The following is a 26,544-nucleotide window of genomic DNA, read 5'->3' on the forward strand; positions in this document are numbered from 1 at the left end:
CCCCAGCCAACTCTCTGGTCCCAACTGCCCCTCCAACCTGGTTTTTACCCTCATCTGAGCCCCTGAACCTTTAACTTTCTAACATGGGGATGCTTCTCTTCTGCTCATTCCTTTATCTGCAGACGTTTTAAAGTCCCTTTCAGAGTGACAGCTCCATGTAAGTGGGTCCTTTAGCATTCTGTTTCAGTTATATTCTTAATTTAATAATTTCAATAGAATTATTGTCAAAATGAAAAAAACAGTCTTACAGCTAAAAATCGAACATTCAGCTGGATGTAATGTTTAATCATTTTTAATCCCAGCAGAGGCAAGTAGATCTCTATGACTTCCAGGCCAGCCAGTGCTACACAGTGACACCCTTTCTCCCAAAACAAACAAAACAAAAAATCAGAATCAAACATTGAAACTATTGACAGAAATCTCATGGTGGCCCCACTATCTGCTCATATTTTCTTCCTGCTGTTCACAGAAAAGAAGAGAAGAAGTGTGGAACTGATCCCCCTTACTGCACGAATGGTGATGGCCCACCTAGTGAACCACCTAGGCCACTATCCACTGAGTGGGGGCCCTGCCATGCTGCACAGCCTGGTCAGTGAGAACCATGACAATGCCCACGTGGAAGGTGCTGAGCTATCCTCGGAGGTGTTCAGGAGCCCAAACCTGCAGCTCTTCGTATTTAATGATAGCACCCTTATCTCCTACCTTCAGACACCTGCAGAAGGACCAGATGGAGGGACTTCAGGGGCTTCCCTGTCAGATGTAAGAGTCATTGTGAGGGATATCTCAGGCAAGTACTCTTGGGATGGCAAGGTTTTATATGGACCTCTGGAAGGCTGCTTGGCACCCAGTGGAAGGAATCCCTCATTTCCAGTTTCTGGCTGGCATCAACACACGTGTGGACCTCAGAAAGATTTGTCTCACAGTGAGGAGGGAGATGATGCACTTGATAAATTACTTGAAAACATTGGCCATACAAGCCCTGAATGCCTTTTACCATCACAACTAAATCTAAATGAGCCTTCCCCACCCCCATGTGGCATGAACTGTGACCAAGAGAAGGAAATCATTGAGGTCATCCTGCGCCAGAGCATACAGGAAGATGAGTATGTTCGGAGGTGTAGCTCTAACTCTGCAGTGAAGGTCACCAGCCAAGGGCAGCCCTCACCAGTGGAGCCCCGAGGACCCTTTTATTTCTGCAGGTTGTTGCTTGATGACCTTGGAATGAATTCCTGGGACAGGAGGTAACAGTGCTCTGAATGTTCTATCATTATTGCTATGTGAGGGTTCTTCTTTATATCAGTTTGAAGTTAAAAAATAAGAAAGAGAAGGGTTTTTATCAGATTCCATTATTTACAGATTATTTTTAGCTACTGGATTAGAGCTAAAAATAAAACTGGATGTACTATACTGGTATACAGATTGAATTCCAAATACCTGTCAATCCTTTGAAAGCACATGAAGCATTGTTTTGCTTCCTGTGACCCTGACCACTACTATTTCCATTTTCATAAAAGATACAAATGGACTGCAAAGGTGAGTAAACCACTGTCTAGCCACAGGATTGATGAGGAATGTGAACTGGATGCACCTCAGACAAAGGACAGAGTGGCACAGGAGGCCAAGAGGAGCAATTTGATCCAATGGGCAGTGTGGTCAGTGCTGGAGACCTCAGAGAAGAGAGTGGGGTTGAGCTGAACCTGATAGTGAAGTGGAGTTTTGAAGATAGGATAGGGAAGAGATTCCCAGAGCTGACACTGAGAATAGACACAAACACATGCACACAAGGGACATACTGCTGACAGAAGAGCTTTCCAGTGTCACTAAAAGGCAATGGGTTATAGTGGGATTGTTATGTCTCTCCATACTCAAGGATATTGGAGCTCATTTTGAAGACTTGTGAATTACTTACTTTTCTTTTGCTGTGATAAAACACTATGGAGCAAGAGAGTTTATAAAAGAAAGAGTTTATTTTGGACATATGGTTCCAGATGTTAGGGTCCATAATGGCAGGAACAGCAGGTGGCAGACATGACAGCTGGACAACAGCTGAGAACTCATATCTAATTGATAACTGGAAATGTCACTTGACTTTCGAAATCTCAGTATCTGCTCCCAGGGGCATACTCCTTCCAGCAAGGCCACATCTCCTAAACTTACCTAAACAAGCCCACCAACTGGGGAACCCATTTCGAATGCCCCAGAATGGGGGGGACATCTCATTCAAACTACGTTATCTACCAGTTTTTCAGTGAATGAGACATTAGATGGATGGATGATGGCCGTCTTAGTTATGGTTACTATTCTGTGAAGAGAGACCATGGCCATGGCAGCTCTTATAAAGGAAAGCATTTAATTCGAGCTGGCTTACAGGTTCAGAGGTTTTAGTCCATTGTTGTCATAATGGGAAGCATGATGGCACACAGGTAGACATGGTGCTGGAGAGGTAGCTGAAAGTCCTACATCTGGATCCTCAGGCAGCAGGAAGTGAGAGACACTGGGCCTGGCTTGAGCTTCTAAACCCCAAAGCCCACCCCCAGTTACACACTTGCTTCAACAAGCCCACACCTACCCCAACAAGGACACACCTCTTCATAGTGCCATTCCCTATGAGCCTATGGGGGCCATTCCTATTCAAACTACCATAATGGCTATGTTTTTTATTGGGTTAGAAAGTAGCGAAGCTGGTCTACGGTCACATGGATCTCTTCTATCATCCTTTATTTTTCTTTGTAGAAAGAATTTTCATTTGTTGAAGAAAAATTCAAAATTATTGCGAGAGCTAAAGAATCTGGACTCACGTCAGTGGTATGTGAAAGTATACTAAAATATCTTTCCCCGTCTGTCTTTGTGAGCTCATAGTATCAAATACAGTTTCAGGGAAGAAGGTACCTACAGAGACACCCAGAATATTTCTAGAGCCCAGAATCTGCTGATGTTGACCTTGACTGAACATTGGCATTTTGTTTTGTTTTGTTTTTGAGACAGTGACTCTTTTAAGTTTCCCAGGCTGGTCTTCAACATACTCTGGTAGCCCAGATAGACCTTGAACATGTAATCCTCCTGCCTCAGCCTCCAAGTAGCTGGGATAGTAGGCTTTCTTTAATATAAAAACAAAAACAACAAGAACCTCCCATATCTTGTTCTCTTTTAACTTCATGACCTTTTTTTCATTAATTGTTCCTGGTGTGTGTGTGTGTGTGTGTGTGTGTGTGTGTGTGTGTGTACATACATGCATGCATGCAAGCTACTGAGTCTACTTGTTGTTTATATGTATTTGTGTTTAAAGGTGACCATTTTGAAGTGATTTCTACAGTGGCTGTACTGTATATTCCCACCAACAATGAATAAATCACCCCCAACCCTGACATCTTACCCTGCATTTATTTTCTTGATGATAGCCATTGTGACCAAGGTGAGGTAGAATCTTAAGGCAGTTTTAATTGACATTTCTGTGTGCCTAAAGATGTTAGATACTTAACTTATTTAGAGGCTAATTGTATTTCTTCTTTTAAGAACTACCCTGTTGATTGAACTATTTGTTGATTTGGGACTTAATGTTTAATTTAGTAGTTCTTTATATATTCTGTTTTTAGGCCCTGTATGACTTTAGCTGTAAAAGTTTGTTTTTCTCATTCTGTAGCTCTCTCTTTAGGGTGGTGATTTTTTTCCTTCACTGTGCAAAACCTTTTGATTTTGTATAATCCCATTTGCTAGTTCTTGGAATTATTTCCTCTGCTATTAGAAAATCCCTGTCTATTCTTTTGTCTTGAACTATTGGCAACTTCAATCTAAAATGTAGTCTTTAGTCCATCCTGAATTAATTTTTATATAGGGTGAGAGATGGGGACCTAATTTCATTTTTCTACATGTTAAATAGACCATTTTTTTCTCCTTTGTGTGTGTTTGGCATCATTGTCAAAAATTAAATGGTTGCAACTAACTGGATGTATTTTGGGTTCTCCATCAACCTGCATGTTTTTGTGTCAGTGCCCTGCTGCTTTCTAAGCATGAATTTCACTATCATTTGTGTTCAAGTGGATTTCTTTTGGTTTTATTGTTTATTCTTAAGTAAACGCTTGACTTGTGTCACTATTATTTGCATATCAGGTTTATAATTGTGATAGTTTGTTGGTGGTTTGAATTCTTGAACCTAGGTATGACAATAGCAACGAGTAAACTCTACCTGAAATTGGAAAAGCATATGTCTGCATGCACATGTGTGCGTGCGCACATACACAAACTCACACACTTACCTTGAAGAGGACTTAATGAAGAAATATCTTTGTCACAACACAGATGACGCAATCTAGGGGTCTTGATTGGTTCATTTTCTCTGTTAGTTAAAGAATTAAAAAGCAGGAAAAATCTGAAGCACAACAGGTGTTAGCAGAGAAATCTCAAGCACTGCAGACAAAAATCAGCAGTTGAAGAAAACCGTTCATTTGGAGGTAAGGAAACACACACATGCACCAAACACATAGACAATGCACAGAGAAAAAGACCCTCTGCAAAATAGAGGGTGTACATGGAAGCTGAAAATCCAGTATCTTCTTGAGGTCTTGGGGTTTTAAAGCCTCGAGTTTTCTTTCCTACTTTAGGGTTGGGAATTTGAAAGTAGACAGGATGGTTGATTGGTCCACAACTGTTGTGTGGCATGTCCTGATCCAACCTTGAACTTGTTGAGCCAGCCCATCAGTAATGGGCCTGATGGGAGGCAGTTGCCAGGCTTTTGTCTCAAGTCAGGAAGTTGAGGAAGAAGCTGACCATCTTAGACATGCACTCTTTGTTAACTTGCTTCTCTCTCTGCCTACTAAGTGTGTCTCCCTCCTGGTCTCTCTCCGAGGACTCAGTGGATAGAAGCATAGTAAGCTTACTTATAGCTATATATCCTTTCCCTCCTTCAGAAGCATTTAGAATAAGATACATTAATTTATATGGGCCATTGTGCAGCAATCAAAAGGCTACAGTTTTTTTCTACTCATGTATCTTTTTTTGTCACTCATGGCTTCTTAGAGCCTTACACATGTTGAAGTAAGTATTTGTATGTTTTCTGAGTATTGGGAATGTGCCAGGGTGGCTGTAGTGAGCCTGACTCCACCTGCAGAAGGCTGATGTGAGGTGCTTACCTCCTGGTAACACCAGTGCTCTGGGAGTGGTAAGCATTTTAGTATCGAGAAATAAAATCCAAAGAAAAGAAAATATGCAAGTTTAAATGACTCATTTGTGGTTGTAATTGAAGAAAATAACCATCCTTGGGGCAGATCCTGCGACTCTATTTAAATGTTTTCATTTCTTGATTCAAGTAAAACTTAATTTGAATTTCAAAAATGTTTGAAAGTGCTTTAGACCCTGCCATTTCTCTGTTCAGTCTTCCTCTCCTTGCTTTCTCCAGGACAGAGACTGGGCCCTCTGGAAATTCCATGTGGGATTTCTGCAGGGCTCGGGCACTTGTTTCACTCACTCTCATCTTTCGATGTTAAACAAACAGTCATTTGGACCCCAAGCCCAGCTTTCCAGCATATGCTGAATTATTCCCTGCTTCTCCAGTGCTAAGTGAATGCACTGGTATCTTGTAATTGTAGCCAATTTGTTGAATGTTAATGCACTCTAGTTGCATGAGGTGCAGTTGAATTAGCTCCCTGGGGTGCTGTTGCAGTAAAATATGGCTTTGGGTAGCTGATTGGCAGTCTTCTGCCCTTTGATTAACCTTCACTTAAAACCCTAACTCTTGGACTTAGGTTGTCTTAGCCTCTAAATGCACATCAGTTCATTTTATGGGAAAGGGCATTTTTCAAGATTGCCTTTTAAAAACCTGAACTAAGTGTGGTGGCTCTTTACCTGTGAGAAATCTAGCCTGTACTATAGATTGGTCTGATGCTAAGCAAGAACAAACCTTGTCCTTCAACTTTCAGGACCTTTCTATTTACTCCCGGTATCAATTTATAGCATTGTTGTGCAGGAACAGTGCGTTCTTCGCATGTTTTGAGGAAAAAAATAGTCTTGCAGCTAGTGTGTGTGATGGCTGGACATACAAATCACTGTGGTCTTTCTTGCCACTGTGTAATGAAGGAAACGGTAAAGTCATGTTTTCCTTTGTTTGGTTTTTAAAACCTGACAGCACAAGAAAATGGAGCTATTCTGGTCTGTTCCTAATAAGAAAAAAAAGTTCATTCTACTGAGGAAAGCATGTTGTTGATTTTATGTATGTGTGTTCCTGAATTACCTGCTCCTTCATGTACTGGTTGTGCAGCTTGTAGATATGAAGTGCTGTTGATGTTGTAATTACCATTTCAAAAGCCTGGCACTAATAAGGCCAGGCACAGTGTCTGCATCTTAGCAGACTCTCTGCAGTGCTAATATTTTGGAGGATGTGAAATTTGATGAATGTTTACAACTAAAGGTCACCTTTCCTCACACCCACATCAGTCAGTCCTTCATTTGAGCTTAGCCCTCTGTGCTCCTACACCGAGTAAATGAGCACTCAAGGACCCAGGATGGAAAAATCCTGGGCTTTAAGGATAAAGCACTGATGTATTTCAGATAAGCCTGAGGTTGTTTTTTTGTATGGCAAGTCTATAGAACAGAGAAAATTTGAATGCTAAGGACTTTTACGTATGTAGAGAGAGGGTTTCAGGAAATCAAGTAACTGTGCTTTTGTTCTTTCTGAAGCAGCCTTTTAGATAAAGGTTAGGATGTCTGCTACCATCATCTTAGCTGTCAAATTATTACAGCTCCTGTGATTAACCAATCTTTCTGCTCTTTCTGTATTTTCTGATTCTTCTTCACATATATTTATTCCATGATAATAATGGGGGGATGAATAGCTAGCAAATGAATAGGAGAAAATGTTCCTCCTTCTGTGATTTATGTAACTTTTTAGTTGAGCTTCAATTAGCCTTGTTTAATAAGAAGAAAAATAACCATGAAGAAGGAAATATTTGAGAATTTGTTAAAATATGGAGTCCAGATCTACCAATTTGAATGTCTAATCATATTACAGTGTTGAGATATTAAACAATTAGACAATAGAAACATTTCCGTATTGTTGAAGCACTTGATGCTTTTTCCTATGCAGTTTTTCATGATGTAATGCAAATGTGAGAAGGGTGGGGCTGCCCAGAAGTGGAGATGCACTTCTTGTACCATTGAAGCTATGCTAGAATGAAGCTCATGGACAAAGGTGCTGTGCTGTCCAGTGAGTGGTTCTTTATTAAGCTTCCTTCATCTGAGCTTTTATCTCCAAACTATCACTAAATTGCTTGATAGAGCGTCAGTTATTTTGATACTTTACCATATCATTTGTAGAAACTGGCAATTACATATTCAGATACACTGCCTAATATCTGCTCAGTTTAACAGAGACTTAGTTGAGCCTGTACTATGCATCAAATACTATACTGGATGTGAAGAAAAAAAAAAGAAAGATGAACAAACAGGTCTCCTTTCTTCAAAGTGCATATCATGTTTATATGATTTAACAGGAAACTGCCACCAATCTATCATAGAGCAAGCAAATGAAGAGTTTATATATCCAAAAGAATCTTCCCAGAAGAACTGTCTAGTACATTTGGTGCCCTCAGAATAGAACACATCCTTTCACAAAGAAAATACCCACATAATGTTGCCATTTCTCATAAAGTCTTAGCATGTCTCATTGCTCCTGTCTTGAGACTACCCGTATCCTTTTCTCAAAGTAGAGAAAATGAAATGTAGTTAAATACATAGTTATGATACGTGTCTACTTGAAATGCTTTAGAACAGTGGTTCTCAACCTTTCTAATGCTGTGATTCTTTAAGACAGTTTCTGATGTTGTGCTGACCCCTCCCCACCGTAAAACTATTTTGTTGCTACTTCATAACTGTAATTTTGCTACTGTTATGAATCAGACTGTAAATATCTGATATGCAGGATATCTGATATGCAACACCTGTGAAAGGGTTATTTGATCCCAAAGGGCTCATGACCCACAGGTTGAGAACCATTGCTTTAGAAGATTCTGTTCTTTACCAACATGGGAAGAACCTGGTGGATGATGAGCTCTGATATCTGCTGTTTTTGTGTCTCTGTGTCTGAGTTGTGGTCTCCTGCCTCATTAACTTTTGTCTCCTTTCAACCACCTCTGCAAATCAGATGATACAGCAATAACACTGGTCTATTAGGGGACTTCCAGAACGCAAATAAGGTCATACATCAACCACCTTCGAATAGTGATTGACCTCTAGTGAGGGCCATTAGGAATCATGCTGGCAATAACAGTAATATATACATACATATAATTATTAATTCTAACTCCTTTAAATTTGAACATTTATAGCCGTGAGACACACAAGATAGCAGTGTTTTACATTGCTGAAGGTCAAGAAGACAAGTGTTCCATCTTAGCCAATGAAAGAGGAAGCCAAGCATATGAAGACTTTGTTGCTGGTCTTGGATGGGAGGTAATTAACCTCATTCATTATATGGTTGCTGACTATCAGTATGTAAAACAGACCTGAGTTGTGTATGTTGTTAGGTGTATTTTTACATTCAGATGTAGTATGCATAGAGTTCTTAAAGAACATATTGATCTTAAAATTTAAAATCTGTTGGCTTATTTTCAGTAGTCTATCTCTCTGTGGACTTATGCTTCCTCTTAATAGCTTTTCATTTGCTTTGCATCAGAACTGAATAGTCACATGGGCTGAGCTAGCTAGCCATGGGTGGCAGTTTATGGCAAAAGTAGACAAATGTGGCCACAACTAAAAAAAGAGAACAAATCTAACAGCCTGATGTCATAAGAATTACACGAATGTGGTGTCTCTTTCAAATGTATTCCAGTGTACCTTAACCTCTTCACTTATTGAAAACACTGCACGGTGTCTCTTTAGCTTAGGTCTATGTAGAGAGAACAGACACACTACTATTTGTGGTTGCAGGTAACTGCTGAAAGTGTTACAGTAAATCCCCCACAGATAAGAGCGATCTACTATACAGACACATGCAGACATGGACACACCCTAGACTTGAGGGGGATAAGTTAGACAAATGTACATTCAAAGTCAAGGGGAGGGCTGAGGGGTTTTTGGTGGTTTAGGTTTTGTGTCTGTATGTGCTCCAGCACATGCTGGGGACCAAAGCCAGGCCTTGCACGTGCCAGGCAAGCACTGTCCTGCTGGGACAGACAGTCCTTAAATTTTCATAGTGGTTTTCATGTGAATAGGGTTGCAGACCAGTTTCATTTTTGCTGTTCTTCATTTCTTTCTTTAAATTTTTAATTTTATATAAATTATATTTATTTGTATTCAGAAGGAAATATATTAAAATGAAAACAGTTTTTGTTTTCAACTTATATTCCTGCCTAATGAATAGAACAGCTCCCGTTTGACCCTTGCCTTTTGCTCTGTGACCTCCATCAGGTGGATCTCTCAACCCATTGTGGGTTCATGGGTGGTCTTCAGCGCAATGGCAGCACGGGACAGACGGCCCCTTACTATGCTACCTCAACTGTGGAAGTCATTTTCCACGTTTCCACTCGGATGCCATCAGATTCAGATGATTCACTCACCAAAAAGGTAAAGCGGCTCCCTGGGGACAGCAGCTCCCTGCACGCATGTGCAGGCGAGGCTCTCTGGGTTTGGATGGTGACCAAGCCTGGGCACACACTGAGGCTGCTTTCCCCAGGCCTCAAAGTCAGGGTCACTCTTCCTCCAGCCACAGTTGTGTTGCATCTAGAAGGTCAACTTAGCAACACCTTAAATCCTGAACTGAAAGAGAAATGTACCCCAAAAATCAAGGGGTGGGCTGAGGAGTTTTTTGTGGTTTGGGTTTTGTGTCTGTATGTGTTCCAACACATTCTGGGGACCAAAGCCAGGCCTTGCACGTGCCAGGCAAAACTGTCTTGCTGGGACAGACAGTCCTTAAATTTTCATAATGGTTTTTATGTGAATAGGGTTGCAGACCAGTTTCATTTTTGCTGTTCTTCATTTCTTTCTTTAAATTTTTAATTTTGTATAAATTGTATTTATTTGAAATCAGAAAGAAATATATTCGGAAGAAGGATTTGCTGTATGGCTACTTTAGCTCCTTCTCCACGTCAGTTACCTGAGAGAAAATAATTTTACCTCAGACTGGCAAATGCCACAGCACATAGTGGCCTTTATGACAGAAGTGCTGGGAATGCTCTGGGAAGGCATCCTTCCCACCCCCCCAGTGTTGCTAGGGTAAGCTACTAGATTTTGGCAAAGTGACCTGCAGATGTGTTGCTGCCCAGATGTCCCACCTTGAAAGCTTCCCCTTTGTTCTTCATCACCTTTCACCCTATGGGTGGTTTCTGCTGAAGTTCAAAGGAAAACCTAAGCCCCCAGAGGAACTCGCCAGCCTGCAGAGTGTTTACTTGAGGGGACCTATTTTTTGTTGAGGAACTCATTAATGGGAGAAAACTATAGTCTGGTAAGGAAACCACTCCTGTAGGTTTCTAGGTGAGGGGGCATCCTAGAGCTATGGTGACATGTGCTGACCCTGTGGGGCTAGTAGGTGACAGAGCTACGTTCCCTCTTCACACCCACTCTCCTCTAACAGTGCAAATGTAAGGAACTGGGGGCGGTGCCTCAAGTGCTGGCTGAGGCTGTGCACGGGCAGTGTGGCGATATGGTTGGAGCTAGGGTCAGACAGATCTACAAGTGTGCGTCTCACTACCAGCTGGCACCTCAGTTTTCATGTATTAAATAAGACTAAAAACGGAGTCATGGCACCATACTGTTGAGTCAAGTGAGACAGTGCTTGAAAAACTGCTTAGTATGATACCTAGTAGGCGTTCTCTGGCCATCACCCTTGTCATTGTCCAGTGGTGTAATTGGTTCTTTTTCCCTGTCCCATTAGCCAGATGATTGATACTAGCTCATAGACCCTACTGTATCTGCTTCATTTCTTTTGTTTCTGGTTTTGCCTTCTTTCCACTGTAGCCCCAGATGTCTGGACTGCATACATGATGAACAAAGTGCATGAGAGACCTTATCAGAACTCGGGTCACAGACAATTTCCATAGTGATCAAGTGTCTCACATGCACAAAGCACAATTTGCATTCAGAAACTCAGCAGCCTTTCACCCGCATAGCCTTGCATTCTGCCCTGGCCTCCCTGGGCTGGGAACCTCACAGCTAGTGGGAGTACAAGCCATGTGCTGGTTCCCACAGGTGTGACAGAGCTGCCTGTCTATCTTGGGCTCTGATGACTGCAGTGTTCATAGAAAGGAGGACCCTGCTATCTGGTAGCTCACTGAATCTGGAAGCTTCCAGAATCTGGGGTCGTTGGGCTACACTCACATATTTTGTTTTGTTTTTTAATATTGGGTACCTTGTAAAGTCTTCATACTCTGCATATTGTCATTTTGCATATTTTTGTGACTGACAATTATGTGTTAAAGATAGATTTGTATTTAAACTGTCTTGAAGTATTTCTTAAATATAGAGGCTTTTTAAGTTTGTTTTTATACTGTTTTCTTGACATAATGCTGCTATAAATAATGTCCCGAGGCTTGGTCTAGATCCCAAACGCAATAATCAAACAGCAGCTGAAACCTTGCGCAGTGCTAAGATTTAGCATCATTAACGATAAACTCTCTTTACCAGGATGTCTCCTAGTTAGGCAGGGAAATTAGTCACATAAAGGCAGCCCCCGGTTCCTTGACTTACTCTAAATTGTCCCCAACAGCTTAGAAATGAGCTGCAAAATTCTAAAGTGATTCATGCTCTGTTCTGCCCTTGTCATGGGGGGACTTTTTCAATTCTGCAATCCCGTTGCAACCCCATACTGAACTCTTGATCCTTCACTGCAGAAATTTGTTAGCTCTAGCTAGATTAGATTTTTCACAGCTAATCTAACTGCTGTAGGGGTTTGCAGAGTGGGGACAGAGCTGTGCTATTGGATTTGTCCAATTCATTTGACTCCAGGACTATAATTGCACTTATGTCTTACAAGGCTTTTATAGCCTCAGGCTGGCCAGCCACATGAAAAACAAATTGGCAGTGATACAGTGCGAGTGAAGGGGGATGAAAGGCCCACATTATCAGTCTCTAAGCAGCTCTGTTCTGGCAGGAAGTTTCTTGGTTAATTTACAAATAAAACTTAGATTTTAGGATGGGCACACTGTCAGCCGAACAATGGGGATGTCAGGCCTGACTGTTACTTAGTAAAAGTAGCAGCCGGGCCCACTGAGGAGCCCGGATTCTTCAATCAAACAGACGACTCCTTCTGGAGCCAGCTGGCGATGTAATGCAATTAGTCGGGAAAGGAGGTCAGCCTATTAGGTGTGGACCATGACCGGTGTCACCAGTGGCGTGCAGGCGTGTAGCCGGCAGCAGCAGGCAGACCAGCTCGGGCAGAGGAGCTTTAGAACTCCGTCAGGACCTAGCATGGCAGGACATGGGATTGATTTCTTGATGCTCAAGAGCCTGTTTGTTCTGGGAAGAGAAGCCTTCAGGCCTTCTGGAGTCTTGCATTGTGGAAGCAGAAGCCCACATGAATGCAACTCCTATTCTAGCTTTCGCCGCCTCCTGGAGACGCATGCCTCCTGTCAAGTTGACTTGCCCCTATGCAAACTTGTGGGTGCATTTTTAAGGGTCTCTAATCAGAGTTCTGTAAAACTCATAAAGTGACATTGAAATTGAAATCCCCTTTGAATTGGGTACCACTTTACGTTTCTAGAATATTCCATTATGTTCTGATATGCTCTAATGTGTGTAGTTTGTCCATACCAGTTTTACATACTTGGGTTCTTATCATAGGCACAAGAGGTGTAATTTTTGTACTTTGTTCTAGATATATCAGTCAGTTGGTCCCGTGGCCTAAGCTCTTGGTTTTGTGGTTTGGTTAATTAAACTGTAACGTGTCCAGAAGTCTGAGGTGCCTGACACTGGAAGCAGCTCTGAGAATGGCGAATATTACAAAAATAGTTGTTCCTTAATTGCAGAATTGCCACATTGTAAGGAAGGGTCAATCAGTGTGTCACTGCTCTCCCATGCTAGAGTTTTCTCAAAATAATGCTGCAAATAAAATTAGGAGGGGTTTACTGGGGATATATAATTGAATAACACAGTTTAGAAAGGGGTAGAGTAACTGCAAAATTTTAATAATCAGTGTATCATTCAGAGTCTATTTGTGGATGAAAGGAGAGACTAAAGGTATTGGGTGTGGCATTGGGTGGTAGCAGCAAGGTTGATATTTGGTAAGTGGGTTGTCTCCATTCAGTGACTTCTGCCAACATCATAAAACCAAGAATACAGGGCCAGCTCTCTTTTTAGGATAGGGGCTGTAAGATGAACTCCAGAATAACTCATTTCTTAACTGTTAGCCCCTATTGTCCAAAATTCCTCCCAAAGTTTCAATTAGATCTGCATTTACCATGGAAGCCTGTCCATCTTATCTTGGCAACCTGAGCTCTCATGCTGTCACTACAAAAGGACTAAGTGGCAAAACAGTGTCATAAGGTCTTTGGAAGCCCTGTAAGAAATGGGAGACGCAGACAGGCAGAAATCTCAGCTAAGAATGGCTGGAATGTAACTCAGAGAGTATCAGTGTAGAGCACTGCATAACTAAGGCTCTAGGTTCCATCCCCAGTACTGCAGAAGGAACAAAAGAAAAGGAGAAGTGGGCTAGAGTGACACCTCCAGCCATGAGTGTTAGTGCCTTAAAGAGAAAAGAACAGCAAAGCTTCTGTGCTGGAGATGGGTTGGCTGGGCTACGGTTTTTCCTTTTCTGCCTGCTACCCTGTGAGCCTGTAATACTTGTGTCGGGGTAATGATGGAGTGAGGAGAAGAAGAGAAAAGGTGCACTGGTTATGCTCACATTTACACAGTTGTTGATTCCATTCAGTTGTCCTGGATCATCATGACTTGTGCTGGGCCTCTGAAGTCTGGGCCTCCCCTTTCTGGAGCCACTGTTCAGACACAGTCGAATCCCATACCTTACACCATATAGCACAAAGGTCTCTTTCTAAGTAATTAATGGATACAGTCACTTCCAGAAGGGCACGGGTGAAAAAGAAACAGGCACTGCAACAAGCAGCTGCCTTTGTAAGTGAATGACTAGAAAAGAGGCCATGCTGGGGTTACCATGGGTTTTTCCGTGTATGATCAAATGATCTCTAAAGAAAATGAGGTCTATGCTAACATGTTTCAAATATGCGCACTATCCCAGAATATGATTTTTTTATATTTTTAAAGATAAAACTAGAACATATGCTCTAATATAACATCTCAGATTTATTAAGGTACTTTTAAGTTTGGTCACTTACACTGTCCATCTGTTACGTGAGCAAGAATTCTTGCTTCTGATGCTGGATAACATTCCCTGATCCGAGGCAGAAGCCTCATTCCCCCAAGGCTTCTAAGCCCTGGTTCTGCCAGTCTTTCCAGCTTTAGAACTTCAGTTTGGGCCAATGTTTTCACCACTGTTCTGTTTTCCCTTTAGTTATCTTCTAGGCCTTCTTGAATGATTTCTTTGCAGCTTTCTCCAGAGTAGCTTTGTGGGGTTGCCACACAGGCAGTTGATCAGTGATGTTCTTGGATCTAGCAAGGTTTCCTCTGGAAGAGCTTGTAAGGGTCTCTAGAGATTTTCCTATAGCCTTTTCATAGACACCAAGAGTCTGGGTTTTTGGAGTTTATAGTCTGTCTCTTTATTTATAAAATGTCAAAATAAGTGAGCTAAACTACTTGAGCTATAACAGTAAATAGCTTTTGATGTAAGCTGAGATCAGGAATGTCCCAACTTACAGCCCCAGATAGCTATGAATGCAACCCAACCCAAAACTGTGAATTTATTTATAACAGTGTAAGATTTGTTTGTGTGTGTGTGTGTATGTGTGATTTTACTTATTTATTATAATTCAATTGTATGGGTCTCAGTGCATCGTGAGTGTGTGATTTTATTTATTTATTATAACTCTATTGTATAGGTCTCAGTGTATCGTGAGAGTGTGTGTGTTCTCATAGCCTGTGGTCCACAGATTGGATGTCTCTGCATTAAATAGTCATGAATTGAGGCCACAGTCTCTGGTCCTCTCTCCCATGATGTTCTGTGCACTTGACAGAACATTCCTGAGCAGGAACTTCTTGTATAATAAAGATGGAGTTACATAAAATCAGTGGGAAGGGTAAATGGCATTTTATGTGAACATTTTGGAAATCTTTAAATGCTGGGTGCTAGTATTCCCACCAAATTTAAGTTTTAATTTAAATTAAATCTATTTATCTCCTTAAAAATATAATTTCTTATATTCTTTTTCTCAAAAATTTATCTCAAGGAGTTTTCACACTTTTGTCAACCCTTGTGTTGGAGTAGCTTGTCTTACCTTATGTTATTATTTCTTAGTAGCCCACTGGATTAAGAGGTTTAAAGATTTAAAGTAAAAGCTAAATAAAAAAAAAATGATTGTCATTTAGTTGCTGAGGAACATTCTCAGCACTGTAGCGTAGGACTGATGTAGAAATAGAATTCTCTGTAAAAGGAGACCTCAGAGAGGTCCCCTCCGTCCCACTGGAATGTGCCCTTGGGCTTCTGTGTGTGATCTTAGAACCAAATGTGCATCTGAGCAGATGGGCTGGAGTTTCATGAAACTGTGCGTTTTAGAATTCCCACTTAAGGCATCAGTGCAGTAGCCTGATTTAGGACTAAAATACTTTTGGCCTCCAAGTTTTCTAATTCAATTTGTAAGCCACAGCCCCTCATAAACTGTTGTTATCACCTCGGTTAATAAAGAGCCAATTTGCTATTGCAGCTCCGTCACCTGGGGAATGACGAGGTTCACATCGTCTGGTCTGAACACTCCAGAGACTACCGCAGGGGTATTATCCCAACAGCCTTTGGAGACGTTTCGATCATTATTTACCCAATGAAGAATCATATGTTCTTTATCACGATAACAAAGAAACCTGAGGTATGCTTTCTCCATTGTTGCCCTGACTCCTACATTTTCCACTGGATTCATGTCCTCAACATAACTTATGAATGTCCTACGAGTGTCAGAATTGTGTATGCTAGATAGGAATTTAAGTGAACTGTGATCCTCAAAAGAACTCCAATCATAAACACAAAATTTCATGTTGTGTTATTTGAAAATTGTTAGAAAAATGTATGGGGTTTTACATAATTTTAATGCTTTGAAATGTTATAATTTTAAGAATATCATAATTTTAACTGTGCCACATTATTAATAATAAGTTATGAAGCTCCATTATAACATGGTTATTGGGGAATAACCATGGGTCTAGAATCCAGCCCTGTCTGATTCATGGATATTGGTCACTGAGCCCTGACTGGTGATGTGAGGTCAATCCTGAAGGATTTTGGACATGTCCACAAAGACACTGGGGTCCTGAAGCACAGCCCACATGATGAGTATTAGCAATCAAAGCACCTTGCTACAGAATCAATTCAGCCATGTCAATTGGTATTGATCACAGGGCTGGCTGGAACAATCCAGTGGTCTATGTCTTGTGTACTAACCGGCTGCAGTTTCGATCCTTGTCATGCCTTTACTGGTATTTTAACACTGCTTTTATTCGTAGGTTTGAAATTAAACATATTAAGCATATAATCTACTCTTTAAGAAAAAAATGACTGTTGTTTTCAGCTTGATATTAAATATAATATTTATTTACGTCTCCAAATCATTTCTGAAGGAGCTCATCATTATTCTAAGAACTTTTTTAAACTTAAAAAAAAGTCATGAGAATTGCTGTATTAGTTCAGATTTGCAACCTAAAGTTACATTATGAACATTGGACGTGCTAACAAGTGAAAAAGAGCTCAAGACATTGCCTGGCATCAGGGTAAAGACTGCTTCTCTGTTGGCCATTGTGATTGTAAGGGCTGCCATCAGGTTTTCTTACATAGTTAGTGTCACAGAAATAAAATCAGTAGAATTCTAAGTTTAACATATGTGTTAACTCTCCATTGTGTGGGCTTTATCGATCTAGGAAGGCCTAATGAAAGAGGGAGTTCTCTCTCTGTTCATAGAAAGAGGTCAGAATTCATATTAGATGTTTGTGTTTCTCTGAGTCAGACCCCTGTGAATTTCAGGTTTTCAGTTTTGTGCTGTAAAAAAAAAAATGGCTCAGAAAAAAAGAAAGAATAAAATATGAAGATGACCAAGAAAAAAAAAAGAAAGAAAATGGCTCAGTGCTAGCATTTACATTTGCCCATGAAGATTACTTATAAGAATTAAAGTTATAATTTTAATCTTAGAAAAGCAATAGATTTTTTTAGTCCTTTTTTGCTTTTAAAAATTTGTCTTTTATATGTATGTAGTGTAGAACTAGTTTCAGTAGTTCGTTTTCAGGATGGTCCTCTAAAATGTCATAATGTCCTCAAAATGCCCTTCATTTTCAAAGTGAATGAAGAGCGTAGGAGGCATTTCATTTCACTGTGCTGTGTCAGAAAATGGCATTTCTCCAAGTAGCATAAAGTGCATAAAAAGTCATTAATATACTTTTTAAATTTTCCTACAAAATATGTGTAAGATAAACTTGGTCATCAATTCTGACAAGATGAATTGAAAAAAATGGTTTCTTAACATTTTAACTCAAAAAAGCCTAAAGAGGAGAAGAGAATAATAGGGCAACTGAAAACTTAGTATTATCCCTACATTTAAAGTACAAACCATTACAATGTAATAAAATTAATCCAGACATTTCCAGGGCAAGTGTAGCTGACCTTTTGTTCACCAACCACTGACCCCAGGGTGAATGCAAGAGGCTTTCGGAGGGAAAGTCTGTTTGTTTGGCTTCAATCCCTGGTATTTAAATTGCATTCCCTAATCAAATGAAAAGGCTGTCCTCTCTATCAGGTTACAGAATCCATGGCAACATTTGGCCTTTTATATCCATAATGTTAGCCTTTTTGTTTGCATCTAAGTAGAGACACCTGGAGCAATGCTAACATTAACCGATTTAGCATTAATAGCTTCATTATATAAGAATTTCTGATCAGATAGCTGTTACTTTTGTTATATTGCTTCAGCTTGTATTGTTGTCATTTTTTATCTCCTTGCTTGGCAACCAGGCAATGATTTGCAAATTTTTTGTCTTGATTAATTAAGCAATATAATTATCAGTAACCGTGATGCAGTCTTTGCTCAACAAAGCTTCTGAGAGAAAACAATGGTAAGTCTGTTAGTATGAATGCATTCCACGCGTCCCAGATGCATGAGGATATTATGGACAATGAGGGGAAAGGCCGCCTGTGAGCGAGGACAAAGGGTGCCACGCAGACTCGACACACTGCACATACCGCCAGGGACATGCTGCGGGCTCCCTGGGACACAGACGCCTCGTTAGATTACAGCTAGTCAGCAGAGATTAATTCTCAGCCATTTGGCGCAATAATTTACCCATTCCCCAGTCTTTTAACTAGTGCTTCTTACTGTGGAACTGAAGACTTTGTACTCAAAGGTTTACTTAACCTTGGCTACTTTTAGGCATCTCCAGCAAAATCATTGTTTTTGCTTAGAGATTGTACTAACAAGACTGCTTGGGTTGAAGAATATTCCTGTAAGAACATAGACTATGCAAATGTTTCAGAAATTATAGGTGGAATCAGCTACAATTTTTTAGTACTTGTATATTTCATATGAATAAATTGTGACTCTGGTTTAAATATATTTATTTTACTCATTTCTAGGCAGCCATACTCCTCTAAGAATAATTTTAATCCTTTTTTGGAGGGGGAGAAAAACTCATCTGTACACAAAAGTCCTGCTCATTGGATAGAGTCATGCATATTCAAATTGTACTTTCATTCACTTGGCCTCATTAATAGCCTATGTAATAATGTGGGGCTATTTGTAATACAAGCTCACAGGCAGCATTACTTCCAAGTCCTTTGAAATTTAACATATTTCTCTTTTTCATTCCATACACCCCCTTTAAATATACAAATTATGTGCCTGGCAGAATCCGCCCCCTCTTAATAATGCCCCGCATTTGTAAAATGGTACATTGAAAAAGCATGGGTGTGCTTTTTTGAGTGCACAAAACCTTTATGGCTGAGAGGGTCTGCTCACTTTATGAACATTGTATTGAACCTCTGCTTTTTTCTTTTTTTAAAAAAAAAAAAACCTGTGTTTTACAGCATTATTTCATTGTTAAGTTGATTTCCAAATAAGTCCATTCCCATCTCCATAAATATTGACACAATAAAATTTTGATCATAGAAAAGAAATATGTAATTATCAGATTTACATTTTTTTGCCTACTTTCATCAGTCAGCCATTCAGGAAAGGCTTGCACCTAAGACAATGAGTGACTTTGAGTATGTGAAACCCTTTCTTTGCCTTACCCTTTTTTAAGTTTCCGTGACTGTCCGTGGGTGCTGTTGAAGTGGTATCTGGTTCTCTTATGGCTTCATGGGTGTGTGGGGTGGAGATGCATGATTGCATGCAGATGTATAGGAATGTACCCCTCTTCCAGATGATACCTAGCTCAGGACCTCTGTCTGGAGCCAGCAGAGGACTGATGTGCAGGAAGTCACAAGAGCATTTAAGCACTAAGGGTACGAGGAGTCCAGTTTGGGCATCTGTGTTTTTGCAAGGAAGTGTTTTAAGCTTGCTGGAGTTGCCCCATTATACAGGGAGTGTGCTTGCCTTTGCTGCATGGTTTGAAATTTTCTCTTGATTTTATATTATAATTTTTTAAATATTTATCTTAAACTCAGCCAAATTCTTCGGAGATTCAATCATTTACTTTAAAATATTCTAGAAAATTCTCAAGGAAGTAAATTAACTTTGGAAAATACTAACATTATTTACTTAAAAAAGATCATTGAAAATACCAAAGAACTGGTTTTATTAAACTAACTTATTAATGGGTTGCTGCAGTGTGTTCAGTTTAGGTTATGATTGTTAACATTGATTTTAGTAAAGAAGTGGCGATGAGAAGTAGCGAAAAGGCACCTGCTTGTCGATGTTTTAAATTCACATTTTCTTACTAATACACTGCACTGCTAATTAGAGGAATTCCCTATGTAATATGGATTTGTATTATCCCTTTTGTCCAGTTTGTAAAAGACTGAGTCACCCACAAGCAGGTGCCAAAGAATAGAAAACATTTATTTTACAAAAGGGCCTTGGTGCAGACAGAAGAAACCCACAGCAGCGCCATTATTAACTTACCTCCTACCTCACAGGAATTTGGCTTTTGAAATCCCCTTTTCTACTGCTTTTCCTTACAAGTTGGCACCATTCTCCTCTTTCTTACTTAGCCCTTGACATACTTGTCTTCCCTTGTGGGTTTATCACCCTTCCTTGCTGAATGCACACCACATAACCAACTTCAGTCCAGGCTTTGTGCCAGGAAGCCAGCTCTCATTCTCTACTCCTGAGCTACCACAGTGGGAAGAGCACTTGACCCAGGAGACAGGACATCTCCAGGCCCCTCTCAATAGCTTCATAAGATCCTACATGTGGTGTACACCTGCTGGCTCTTTAGCCTGACAAGGGAAAGGGGGTGTTGGGACTGTGCTGGCCTTCCACTGCCTGGGAAGTATATTTGCTAGACTAAATTCGAAGTTTGATACTTCGTTTTTTGCTTTGTTTTGTTTTTCTTTCTTCTGTGTTCTTCTTTAGGCATATGAGGAAGAAGAACAGTTACCTTTTTTATTTTTTTGAGACAGGGTATCACAGAAACCCACCTGTCTCGTGCGTGTGTGTGTGTGTGTGTGTGTGTGTGTGTGTGTGTGTGTGTGTGTGTGCGTGTGTGTGTGCGTGCGTGCGTGTGTGTGCGTGCGTGCGTGTGTGTGTGTGTGTATGTGCGTGCGTGTGTGTGTGTATGTGTGTGCGTGCGTGCGTGCGTGTGTGTGTGTGTGTGTGTGTGTGTGTGCGTGTGTGTGTGTGTGCGTGTGAGGTGATTGAAAGGATTCTTCAGGAGGAATGGGCATCCCAGAGCCCAGGAAGCAGAGTGAACGGACAGGTGGCGCAGAGGCTGCTCTTTTAGTTCGCACCAAAGGACACCAGGACATAAGCCACAAACCAAACAGGAAGTCTTGAGGGAAGCAACGAGGAGACAAACAACTACTGACACAGACAATAACACTACGCAGGATTTCTGTTCAGAAACCATGTCAACAAGAAGAGAGGAGAGCTGTGCACTAGAGTGATAAAAGAAAATCTGCCCAGAGTTCCACGTCTGTGAAATGATCCTTCAAAAGTAGAGACTTCCTCAACCAAACAACACATTTTGAGAGAATCTGTGGCCCATAGTTATCTTGCGTTAAATGTTAAACTCTTCTAACAATTGGAAAAAATAAGGGCTCTTTTTGTCAGGATAGTGCTTGTCACATAAACTTGAGGACCTAAGATGAGGGAGACAGAGTTAGAGTCTCCTGGGTTCATTGGGTAGTCAAGTCAGTGAGCTCCAGGTTCCAAGAGATGAAGACATACATTGGCCATTGGCCATTGGCCTTCATATATGTTCATGTACACATACCTAAACAAACAACACCACATATACAAAAAGAAGATCCATGCATCTACATAAAAAAGAATAACTTTAGAGAAGGAATAAATGAAGGTAAAATGAAATGCTTTGATGGGCAATGATGGCACACATGTTTAATCCCAGCACTCAAGAGGCAGAAGCAGGTGGATCTCTGAGTTTGAGGCCAGCCTGATCTACAGAGCGAGTTCCAGAACAACCAGGGCTACATAGATAAACCCTGTCTTGAAAAAAAAAACCCAAAAAGAAAAAAAAGTACTTCACTTTTCTTGTTAATTGGTCTAACAGTTAGTAGTATGTTTCACACAATAATAGCAACAATAATTTTAAGTGGCAGGCGGCAACAATGATATAAGGATGGGACCAAGGGTTTGGGGATGGGCCTCTCATAGTGTTATTTAAAAGGGGCATTTTGGATAATTATGAAAATATTTTAAATGTGGGGCAACCTCTAAAAAAGTGTTTAAGGGTTGGGCAGTGGTGGTGCAAGCCTTTAATCCAACCACTTGGGAGGCAGAGTCAGGGGGATCTCTGTGAGTTCAAGAACTGATCTACGGAGTGAGTTCCAGGACAGCCTGGGCTATCACACAGGGGAAACCCTGTCTCAAATAAATAAATAAATGAATGAATGAATGAATGAATGAATGAATAAATAAATAAGTGTTTAAAATATGAATTGTAATTGATATGATAAATGAGAAGAAAGATAAAATCATAAGAACTTTCAGATAAAACCAGAGAAGATAGAAGTGGAAGACCAAAAAAAAAAAAAACTAAAATAACACAGCACATATTAATTAACACTATCAAGAATTTTATAATCAGTATTCTAAATATTGAATTAAAAGACTGGAGGTATAGCTCAGACACAAAGTACAAACTTAATAGCATGAACAAGCCCCAGATTCAATCTTAGCAATAGGAAAAAACCACAGACATTGTCAAGGTGCAAAAAAAAAAAAAAGGAGAAGAGGATGACAAGGCCCAACAAGCCATCTAGCAAAGACCTTTACATAATCGCTAATGAAGAATATACCATGTTATCACTAATCAGAAGATAGGCTAACAGTATCAGCTTCAGGTAATGAAAGTGATCGGAGATAAAGAGAAGTATTGCACAGTGATTCTGTGGACAGAGAGGCTCCCTGGGTTATGATAATTGAGCTGGGACACAGTGGAGCCGGTATTTCAAATCTCAAGTATGAAGCAGGAAGGACAGAAAGGACAATGACCTGAGGTAGTCTGAGCCTCAAGAGTGAATACAGGAAACATCCTATGTGACCAGCATCAGAGAAGTGGGCTGGCAGGCCGTGCATGCAGAGCCTCTTGGGTCACAGAGGAGTCTGGACCACTATTTTGACTTTGATGACTTTGAGAAAAGCAGCGAGCCGCTCCAGTCTTCATCGTTTCTCTGTAAAACGGGGATAGAGAAGAGTTGGGAGACATCCACTCAGATGTTCCTGAGTTTTAAAAACTCCTTGTCTATGGTTAATACAATCTCAATGAACTAAAACATGGATTCATTATGTATGTAGGGCAAATTAAGCGGTCAGCTTTTTTTATAAGACATTCATTGAGGTGCCATGTTGCTTCCCAACAGGACTTGCTCAAAATTAAATTACTTGAACGTTATTTACTGTGTCTACCCCAGGCTCTGCGAAATAGTGTAAAACTGTTTTCTCTCATCTTTCAGGAAACTAGCTCCAATTCAGTGATCCATTTCCTGAGCAGCGCAGTCCTTAGAGAGTTTCCCTTAAAGAGAGCTGTATTCTCTTGAAGACATCCCTGTGTTCCCTTGCCACATCCTGCCCTGAACCACATGTGAAAAGTGCTGCAATTATATTATGTTGCACTTTCCACAAAAAATTTTCCCTAAACCAACAAATTGTCTTCTAATACTACCTTTTCAATTGCGTCATCTGTCTCTCACTTCAGTATCTCAGGTACAGATACAGAAGTGCAGCTGCTCCCTTCCAGCTCATAATTCCTGGGGGATTGTAGACGTCCCCAAGGAGAAAGCTGTGGCCAGACATTGGGTCGTAGCTCTCCGGAAGGTGCTTATAGAAGGTGTGTTCTGACTGTACCAGCAAGTTCTGGATGTCCTACCCTTGGGCATCCCTAGAGCAGGACCAGGCCCTGGTCTGCATGGCCTCTGGTTGCCTAGAAGTTACTTCACCCTTTTGACCTCTCTTATTGATGCTTCTTTATTCTCCAAATGGTATGTGATCCCTTCATCATTGCTTATAAGTACCTTTTGTTTTAGGTTTGCGTAGAAGATGTGGGAAAACGTGTTGTTGTTCTAATCAACCCCCTCAAAACTCTGTTGAAGTCCAGGTGAAGCATTCTCCTTTAGAGCAGCTGGAGCCTCTTGGGGGTTGAGGGGGAAGTTATTCTTGACTAAGCATTTATGGGGAAAGTTGTTTCGATCTGTCAAGCCACTGACAACTCTCCACGTGCCCTTTCCCACACATGCAGACGCTCTGAATAACCCCTCTACTTAACCTCTACATCTAAAGTTATTTCCGAATTCACGGTTGCAGTGATCCTCTCAGATCATGTCTCTTCACCCATCATTCTGTGCTGTAAGCAGGTATTCTCCTAGTATAAAAGCATGTGTTCTCTCCACCTGACTTTGCCGTTTTGGTCTCTGGCTGCCTAACTTTCAAGGATCGTCTAAAAAATACATATGTAGCCTCTGTATGTAGTTGCATAATAATGAAGGATTTTTCATATGTGTGTGCTTCAGAGTATTCATCCTATAGCCATACCAAAGACAAATATGAGATGTTCAACAGAAACTCAAATCCAAAACCTTTATATTTACATTACTGTCTTCTCTCATGATAAAGTCAGTGCCAAAAAGCCAGACACAAAAATCATGGTCATATCTTTGCTATGAGTGCGATACCTGCAGCATTGGGGCGTATAACTGGCCAGTTAGGAAAGAAGACAGTTTTCAGCATGGGCTGGATCTCAATAAACCCATACATAGCAATAGTCTGATTCCAAAAGCTCACGGTTGTCTGTGAAGCATTTGCCAGCTCCAGTTTAAAGCATCAAAATGTTCCAGCTGAGTCCTTGGGGGATTAGTTCTTATGAATCAAATGGAGATTTGTCCCAAATATTGTCGTCACCCTTGCAGCTAGTTAAACCCTTAGGCTGATGTACTTGACAGTGTTAGCAGGTGCCATGAACTTTGGGATCACTACTTCTCAGCAAAAAGCTGCCCTTGTGTTCACAGTTGGCCAATAAGAAAGCTTGGATGTGAAAATGTTCTGCTTTGCACCCCAGCCTGATGGGTATAAATTAGCTTGGGCTGTTATTTCTAGGCATGTGCTTCCTCTCAGCCATAGCTGTGTATCATTTAGTCATGGACGACATGGCAGGAGCTCCATAACAATCTTCCTAGCTAGTAAGGAAAGCCAGTTTGTTAACAGTCATGGAAAATCTATTTTTATATATAGATTTATTTATTTATTTATTTATTTATTTATGTATACAGTATTCTCAGTATTCTGTCTTCATGTATGCCTGCCGGCCAAAAGAGGCACCAGACCCCATTACAGATGGTTGTGAGCCACCATGGGTTGCTGGGAATTGAACTCAGGACCTTTGGAAGAGCAGGCAATGCTCTCAACCGCTGAGCTATCTCTCCAGCCCCTGGAAAATCTTAATACCTAGACTTTGGTCATTATACTAGGAGTTGTTCAGATTTAGATAGATGAAACCTTGGAATCCAGGTTCTGATCAGAACTCTGGACGTAGCCTTTCATTAACTTTACCATTGAGTATGGGACCAGGAGGGGGTGCCCCGGAGCTCTCTGTTCCCTGTCCTCACCATGCAACAGCAGCGCTGTTTTCCTAGGGTAGGGCCACTCACCCAGACCCTCCTTTACTATCTGTCACCGTGCACAGTGATCCCAGAGCCCAATGTAGCCAGTAGCCATTGAAGAGAACGAGAGTACTACTGCATTAAGTTCTCCAAAGAAATCAAACATCAGAGGAACAGGAGAAGAAGAGTAAAGTGGAAGGCCCTGCCTTAGACCTAGACTTCAGTTTTCTAATTACAAAAGAATTACCACCCTCTTGGGGGGGGGGGTCACTGGTTCCTGGGGTATGCCACGTCTCACAAGTCAGCATCACCAACTCCAGGGTCTTAGGTCCCAAGTAGATGTGACTCCTCCCTTTGGCTGCACGGGGCCTGTAGGAACTGCTCTAGTATCTTATCTCATCTTAGGCTACAGCTTACACCGTGCTTTCCTACAACTAAAGTAAGTCCCTCCCCCATTCTTCCTAAGGAATGTCTACTTCCCTTAACCTCCTGCATCTCTGTGTAACTGTTCAGGCTAAACCAGACACTGCACTGAGTCCTTGAATGAATGAGTCTATAAGAGGAAGTGATGGTGATGTAGAGTCTTCTTGTCAGATAAAGCAGAAAAGATCATCTCATGTACTTAGATTACTTCTCTGAAGGTTTTGTGTTTTTTTTTCCTCTGTAAAACCTGTAAGACCTCTGTAGTCCATATTTTATGATGTAATAAAATACTGATAATAATATATGCTATCATTTTATTTTCTTATCAGTTGTTTCTGAGGGTAAAAAAGTAGTTTATGTGAGTCCATTCTATATCTGTTGATGTTTTGATCATTCCCCACAGACTCTTTATTATAATTATATAATAATGTAACAACTAAAGTAGTAACAGTTTTGATTATTTCCTTTCAACTCATAATATCCACATATTCGCCCCTTCCTTTCTCTCTTGTCCTAGAAATTCACTAATGAAAGTGCTCTTCTCACTGACTCTCACACACCACTTTCCAGGTTTCACTACTGCCATAGTTTAGTATATGCTTAGTGCAAACTGGTTTTTGGTTTTGGTTTTGGGTGTGTGTGTGTGTGTGTGTGTGTGTGTGTGTGTGTGTGTGAAGGGGTTTGTCCTGCAAAGCAGCAAGGAAACTTTATGCAACACAAAACAATAAAACAGGACAGAATACACGAGCAGCAGGCTGCAGGAGTGAAGATACTCAAATGTCCAACAAATACTTTTAATGAAGTTCCTTTTTATTTAATAGCTA

The 26,544-nt window shown here is 40.7% G+C and overlaps 1 protein-coding gene across 3 annotated transcripts in view; it reads left to right on the forward strand.

Moving 5' to 3' along the window:
* Ralgapa2 (Ral GTPase activating protein catalytic subunit alpha 2) overlaps positions 1-26,544 on the forward strand; it is a 264,147-nt gene that overhangs the window by 163,156 nt on the left and 74,447 nt on the right. For all 3 annotated transcript variants that reach the window (XM_038329480.2, XM_038329479.1, XM_038329481.2), the window contains 5 exons: positions 470-1,241; positions 2,734-2,805; positions 8,316-8,439; positions 9,397-9,552; positions 15,753-15,911. In XM_038329480.2, coding sequence (XP_038185408.1) covers positions 470-1,241; positions 2,734-2,805; positions 8,316-8,439; positions 9,397-9,552; positions 15,753-15,911 — 1,283 coding nt within the window. The remainder of the gene's footprint in view (positions 1-469; positions 1,242-2,733; positions 2,806-8,315; positions 8,440-9,396; positions 9,553-15,752; positions 15,912-26,544) is intronic.

This window comes from Arvicola amphibius, chromosome 5 (genome assembly GCF_903992535.2).
Source record: "Arvicola amphibius chromosome 5, mArvAmp1.2, whole genome shotgun sequence".
NCBI classification, from domain to species: Eukaryota; Metazoa; Chordata; class Mammalia; order Rodentia; family Cricetidae; genus Arvicola; species Arvicola amphibius.